General features: G+C 55.7%; 2 protein-coding genes across 2 annotated transcripts; both read left to right on the top strand.

Moving 5' to 3' along the window:
* Positions 1-177: 177 nt before the first annotated feature.
* Positions 178-1530, top strand: TRAVEDRAFT_42948 (uncharacterized protein; the record flags this gene model as incomplete). Its single annotated transcript, XM_008035546.1, has 1 exon — positions 178-1530. One exon carries the CDS (start codon positions 178-180, stop codon positions 1528-1530), a length of 1353 nt encoding a protein of 450 aa, XP_008033737.1.
* A 715-nt stretch (positions 1531-2245) lies between these two features.
* TRAVEDRAFT_114934 (alpha/beta-hydrolase) lies at positions 2246-3499 on the top strand (the record flags this gene model as incomplete). The annotated part of the gene is made up of 5 exons (XM_008035918.1): positions 2246-2562; positions 2628-2838; positions 2899-3033; positions 3081-3183; positions 3270-3499. 5 exons carry the CDS (start codon positions 2246-2248, stop codon positions 3497-3499), a joined length of 996 nt encoding a protein of 331 aa, XP_008034109.1.
* Positions 3500-7406: the final 3907 nt, after the last annotated feature.

The raw sequence follows: 7406 nt of genomic DNA, 5'->3' as shown, positions 1-7406 counted from the left end.
TCTTTTTTTTTTTTTTTTTTTTTTTTTTGTTTTTTCACGAAGTAGTATCACACGACGGCGATCTAAGCAAGGCTTGCTTGACGTAACTCAATGAACTGCGCGCTCACAAAGCAACCGTTGCGTCTCAGCACTCCGTCGACTGAGCGGTGAGCACCCTCTCTTTTCAAAGCCTACCTAATGGACACCCTCCCCCTAGAGACTCTCCAGCGTATCTTTCAGCTCGCGTGCACCGACGGAGGACGTACGGGGAACTCCCTCTCCCTCGTGTCCAGAGGCATCCACTCAGCTGCACGCACGACCCGCTTCCATTCCATCGCCCTTATCGCGAGCCCCCGCCGCCTTCAGTCATTCCTCAACCTTTACGAGCGCGAATGCGACCCTAGGTGCGGTGACAAACCCCGCATACAACACCTGCACGTGGCATTTCCCTGCATCGAGCTCGGACCGGTCGTGCATGTCGTGGACGGCGCCGACATGTTCTGGCCTCTGGCGCACTCGCGCTCGCTCGAACAGGCCCCAAGCCCCCTGGCCCAAAGCAACTTGAAAACGCTCTCTGCCCGGGCGGCTGTAGCGGCTGAAGACGCTTTTGAGGACGCTGCGGGCACATCTACCGCGAGGGCGCTGGAGGCCGCCCCGAAGCGCAATGCGACCCGTCCTAGTATATGGACCAGATCTCTGCTAGCTGTCCGTCGCTACCGTCTCGCGGCCCTGGAACGCTTGACCGGCCGTCATCGCACCGGCTGCGAGTCCGAACACCGGCCCACCCTCCCGAAACACCCAGGCCAAACCACCTACGAGACATACCGCGACGCAGCGCAGACCCTGATTCGATTGGTTGCGCCAGACCTGGTGACCCTGGCCGTACAGTACGGGTTCAGTTACGGAGGCCAGATTTTTCTCCCCATCGTCGATCGTCCATTTCCCCGCCTACTAGAAGCGACTTTCGTAGGAGTGGTGGACCCTCGCACGCTTCTCACCCACCCCGATAGCGAGGCGACCACGCCATTATTCCCAACGCTGACGCATCTGTACATCGTTCCTGCATATGCGGGCGGAACCCCTGGACAAGTTTGCCTCCCGTTCTGGACCACCCATGCGCCTGGCGTTACGCATCTGGGCGTATCGCGCGCGGAGGACTTCATCTACGATATCGCCAACGCGATGGGGCTGCGTGTACCGCGCGAATACCCGTACTATCTATTCAACGGTCTCGCTCAGGCTGGCGATTCGGACTCCAATTATCCGCCGTCACCCCCTCCGACACCGAGATATCCGAGCGTGCGCCATCTGGTGTTGCAGCCTGGCCGGGGTCCCATCGGGGACTTGTGTGGGAATGCGTGGATCGGTCATGACGCAAGGATACAGGCGATGAGGCAGGTGTGCAGTAACTGCGAGGCAATCGGCGTTGAAGCGTTCCAGGCGGAAGCACCTGTGGATGGCCAATTCGTGAACTACTACGAGCGGGCCCGCCGTGGGTGGCTGGAAAGGATAGACGATAACAGGGATCAAGCAGGCGGCTGGCGTGGGTAGTCAGGGACAGCGGCGGCGAAGCAGGATCTGACACTCATGAGACATCGTTGTCTGAAGGTACACGAATCTCTCTTCGTCCTCTTGTGCTCTTGTGGTACCTAGTCGAGAACATAATGCTCAAACGTTTGTGATATATTTAGAATCGCTCACTACTGTGTACAAAGCAGTCCTCCTCTGTTCTATGTACTACCAACCTCCCTTCCTGGCCCATTTGCGTTGGCTGATGCATTCTAAAACATGTTTGGAGTCGCGGATGTCGAGGTCACCAGTGCTTGCAAAGTTCAGCACCGAGGGCGGCAAGTGCGAACGTGCGTGCGGTATCCCGGAGGGCAGGATGCTGTTCTCAAGCTGCCTCTACGTATATACGGGCTCACATTGAAATTTCCGTGACGCACGGTCAGACATTGTTGAGAACGAGGACACCCGGCGACGACGGTAAGGAAGACGGGGCCGGTGCCAAGCGTCTTTGGGGTGGTGAAGGCTGGCGAGGCCGCACTGGATAGGTATCCCGTGACGCTGATGTCTAGGTCGCGCACTCGTCGACGGTGAAGATTCTCCTTGCTAGGACGTAAAGTACCTGACGGAGCTGACCAAGGATCTTCGTTGATATATCAGCTGAGTATTAGCCGATCGATTGTGAGAGCACGACCACTTACAAGAACAGGCTCGCTCAGTATTTGTCGCACGAACAACTCGTCCAGTCGCCTAGGTCAAGATGGACGCAGCGTTGTACAAGGACACCAAGGTCTCCCGAGGTCTCACTTACCACTACTTCTACTCCCCGGCGACGGCGGGATACCCGACCCTCCTCTTCGTGCATGGCTTCCCGTCGAGCTCGTTCGACTGGCACAGGCAAGTGGAGTACTTCCGGCCGAAGGGCTATGGGCTTCTCGTACCAGACAACGTCGGCGCCGGCGGGACATCCAAACCAGACGACCCAGACGCGTTCCGCCTTGCCCTGATCGCACGGGATATCGTCGACCTGCTCGACGCGGAGGGCCTGGAGAAAGTCATCGGGATCGGGCACGACTGGTGATGTGTTAGCAGCGCAATCAGCGGGCGCATGAGTACTGACGTATACCTGCCAACTCAAACAGGGGCTCTGCGATCCTGGCGCGCCTCGCGAACCTGTTCGACGAGCGTTTCCATGCGTATGCCTGGATCGCCATCGGGTACTGGCCGCCGTCTCCGTCTCCGATGGACGTCGACGCCCTTATCGAATACCTGAAGGCGCAAACCGGGGACCCCTGCTACGGCTACTGGAAATTCTTCAGTTCTGACGACGCACACGTGGTTTGCGAGCGGAACGTAAGCACACCTTGTTAGAGTGCCTCCCGTATCCGAGTCGTTGACAGGCCTTCGCTGCAGATCGACTCGTTCTTGCAGCTCGTCTACCCCGAGCACCCTGAGGTATGGTCAGAGTGGCTAACCCCGCTAGGGAATGCGCAACAATGGGTGGAGGAGAACCGCACGCCAGGCATCCCTGCTTGGTTAACGCAGGAGGTGAGTGTCTCATCAAGAGCGAGAACTTCGCCTGACGTCATGTCTAGGAATATGGCACCTTGCGGGAGACTCTTGTGAATGGCAACCTCAGGTCGCTGCTCAATGTCTACAAAGGGATCGTCAGAAACCTGAACGTCCCGGACGACGAGAGTACGTCGTCGAACTCACTCATGCAGTGGCATCTGGCCAAGCGGTCACTGGTGATCACGGTGCTGACATCTTTCTGGCCTTATCAGGGATCCCCCAGGAGGCCTGGACAATCCGAAAACCGGCGCTCAGTATCTTCACCCTTCGCGACGCTGCGGGCCCGCCCGCCCTTCAGAAGCAGAACACGGAGAAGTACCTGCCTTACGGCAAGGTCGTCGAGCTGGACGTCGGCCATTGGGTGCAGTTCGAGGCGACCGAGCAATTGAACGCAGAACTTGGGAGCTGGATCGAAGGTCTCGGTCTGCAAGGGCCTGCATGAGAAGGGTATGAAGTACAACTTCACTTGAACGTGGAATGTCACCTGGACGGATTGTCAAATCACGAGTCTATCGCTCGACAGTTGCCGGGACTCCCGCTGTTCAAGTCGGTCTTCGGGCTCTGCATCTGCCCCGACTTCGGTGGAGTTAGAGTGTGGCAATGGGCCACATTACCGCCGGCCGCAGCGGCCGGATGGAGAATCGATTCCAACCGCCAGAGAGTTGTGTAAGCGAAAGAGAGCTGAGGTGCGGCGCTCGTCGCGGCGATTGGCATGTGTCCCACGTGTCTTCCACTCCGCCGCCCGCATCGCGTTCCAGAAAGCGAAGCACTTCAGAAGAGAGAGTGAGTGTCTTTGGCGCCGCGGAACGACTCCGAGTCGGACCGAAGATCAAGTCTTAGCGCTGCATCGGATATAGATATAGATAGTATCATGCACACCGTTACCGGTTTACCATGTACGTATCCCATCTGATGTTCTGCGTGCGCCGCGGAGGGGGTAACGAAGCTGGATTGGAGGTACCGGAGCGCGCAATCATGATGTGAGGCGGGGAGCATCATGCACCTCTGCAGCCGGGCGGCGCAAAGAGCTACGGCATGACATACAGAAGCATTTGTGCGGTATGCTTCCCCTCTTGCTGCGGCCGGGAGCTTATGGCGGACCGTGACGGGGACGCTCCTACTGAGCAGCTGAGATATGTTGACGAAACGAAAGCTGACACAACCCTGATATTTGGTAATAGAAGGTGAAAGGCGTAGGGCCGACATGGCATTGACCGTACCTTCGAGTCTGCGGGACCATCGCACGAGATACTGAGTACAGGAGCCTCGAGGCAAGCAAGTTCGAGCCAGGCAGTCAAAGTACTGCTCAAGAAGGCGCCATCACTCGGCCAGCTAAACACGTTTAGGCGCCACTTGGCACCGCCACTGCGGCGCGCCGTTTTGTAAGGCCAGTACTTACAACTTTGAGGTTGCAGCTGCATACTTCCCCCTACCCTCATACTCGCAAGTAACTGCCGCCACCTTTTGTGTTTCTCTTCCTGCTGCAGCTGCGGCTCTACAAGTTCACGCCGCATATCCTTCTCTGCAAGGGTGCTCCTCCGGCGTACTACATCTGGCGATCGGCACGGCGGTACTCCGAGGCGCGATAAGAAATTAAAGATGATAGGCACAGCGTGCCATCTACTAGGAAGCACTTAAGCATGCATAACGTTATTCGAAGCAGGACCCGGGGCGCAATATTCCTTGAATACGCCCTTCCTAGGCGCCACTGAACCTGCCGGAACGCGCAACTAAGTACGTCCGTACTGCAAATTTGCATCTGGTTAGAGTTTCTTGGTAATATCTGGCTAATTCGGAGAAGCGACCTGAGCCTGACATTCAGGGCGTCTTATTACCGGAGCGTCCCCATCACCGGAACTTCTATGTCTTGAACGCGATGTTCGAAGCAACAACAGAACAGGTACTATGACTGGGATCGGTCACGGTGGCTGGGCCACATTATCTCATCTAAATCCGGTGACCCCGCCTCGTTGCAATCTCCTTCCCGCGTCACACTGGGAAAGTGTTCAATTGAGGGGGGCAGCGAGTGCGATCATAGGGCGCAGAGCGGGGGGCGCACTGACCAGGAGGCGGCGATGAGCTGACTCGGAGTCAGAGGAGCACGAGGTCACTGGCACGTGGGTGTTACACATCCGCCGCTCACTCCTATTCACTGACGTCAAAACACCTCGCAGAATGCGCCGAACTACTAGCAATACACGCGTCCGCCTTGACGCTGTCGGACGGCGGTCTAGTAGTGGCAGTGTTCACATCGTGCTCACACGTTCTCACGTACTCTACTCACACGTTGTGCTTCGCGCCGCAAAGTTCGGGTCTGAGCAATCCTGAAGCTGCGGGTCATGTCCATATTGGTCCCGGTGAGCTCATTCGAGTTGGCCCTATCTGACCCGCTGAGCTAAGTAGCAGTCGCATACTTTCGACCAATTTTCCGCCGGAATCCGCAGTATGCATGTCACGTTGCAGTCTGGGGGTTCCGAGTCAGGGTGGGCCTGGGTGGCAGTTATATAGCCATCATCAGATGTCCTCAACCCCGCTTTAGCAGACACTCACTCGGACTAGCACACTTGGCACTGGCATGGAGTCTTCCACCCATCTCTTTCGAGTCTTTTTGAACAAACCAACCTCTCAGTGCGACACCTCGCCCGCAGAATACCCACTCAGCAACACCGCCCTCATGTACGATGCGCGTAAGTACACGGTTCCGCGACGATATCCACCTACTCGTTTCGAAAGTAGAGGCTATGCTGACTACTTCTACCACCGGCAGAGCCTGGCACCTTTGAACACCCCATGGACAATATTGACCGTCACGGCCACGCACTGAGCTCTGATCATGGTGAGTGTTTCAGAGTATACACTGAACATGCTGGCCCTGACTCCTGATACTCTCAATGTAGCACTATCGCCGCCGGGCTCCACGGAGCTGCGAGGACACAGTACTCCATCTCGTACTCTGATCTTCATGGCGGTATGCAAGACTCTGGAAGCTGAAGAAAGGCACAAAATGACCAGACACTGCATTGTAGTGCACCAACTGCCGGGTAATCAAGAAGAAATGCACCGTTGGTGATCCTTGCGACCCGTGTATACAGAAGGGCAAAGAACACACATGCACCAGACCCACGAAGAGGGCATCCGTGCGGCCCGGCGCTCCGAATCAAGGCACCTACTTCCAACCCTTTCCCCCGGAAATGTCGGGTCAGTCCTCTTCCCATATTTCCACAAAATTCCTGTATCTAACTTCATTTGATTTAGAATCTACTCCTTTCGTAGCCGGGACTGAACCCATACCAGGGGCGGCACCGGTGGCACCCACCAATAACTTCTCACCCTCAACCTCGAGCCAGGTCGGCCGCAACGGCGCGCCAGACCTCCCGTGCTACTGTCCAAAGCACGGCTACACATACACAGAGGAGAAGAACGTTACGCATGCCAAATATACGGCCGGAAACAGCACTCTGAACTGGCAAATAATGAACGAATCGGAGCCGGCGCGGGGTCCGGCGTACCCTCAAGGCCACCAGTGGGTAAATCTGGTCCCGAATACGATGACCTACAATAACAGTCAAAGCCTGGATTGCCGCGGCACTCATACACACAATGAATACACTACAAACACCACCGCCGAGTCCTACGAAGCTACCTCCGCAGTATCAACCCGGCCTTTTCCTAGTTACTACTATTAGATACTGATATCACGGTCATCGTTGCGAGACATAGCAGCACTTCTCGATACTCCGCACCATCGAATTCGTATATCCGGATATGCCTGCCGTGTTAACAATATTTACCACTCGCTCGTCTGTTCTGTAGGTCGCTGAGGTCAACGTCGCTATGTAATATATATAAATTATACTTGTAATCACTCAAACGAGGTCGTAGTACTCCGCGTCCGCCATCCGGCGGGGTTTCACACTGGCAAGTGATATCATATGGACGTGATGAACTCTGAACCTGGAAGGCTGTAAGCCGCACAAAGAGAGGTCTTCAGTCTGTGAGAGAACGACTATGATTGCATAGTACTGTACCTGTAAGCCGCACAAAGAGAGGCTACAAGTACTAGTAAGTAAACATGTAAGGAAGCATAGGTAGTGTGGGACTTACTCTTCAGTCTGTGAGAGAACGACTGAAGAGCAGAGGCCTGCAGAGTCCTCCTTATATACTACTGGGGAGGACGATGAGTAAGCGTATAAGAAGAGAGCATGTGACGTCCAGAGGACGCTGACTGAGCGATGAATAACGCTGAGTAAGGAGCATAATCGACATAAGGTCAGATAGTCCATGGCTGAGTAATGCGAGTAATCCGGACGCTGTCTAGAATAGTCCGGAACATCGTAGAACGTACCAGA

Source organism: Trametes versicolor, assembly GCF_000271585.1.
Source record: "Trametes versicolor FP-101664 SS1 unplaced genomic scaffold TRAVEscaffold_2, whole genome shotgun sequence".
In the NCBI taxonomy this organism is placed as follows: domain Eukaryota; kingdom Fungi; phylum Basidiomycota; class Agaricomycetes; order Polyporales; family Polyporaceae; genus Trametes; species Trametes versicolor.
The sequence above is the reverse complement of the archived record's forward strand: the minus strand, read 5'-3'. Positions and strand labels throughout refer to the sequence as shown.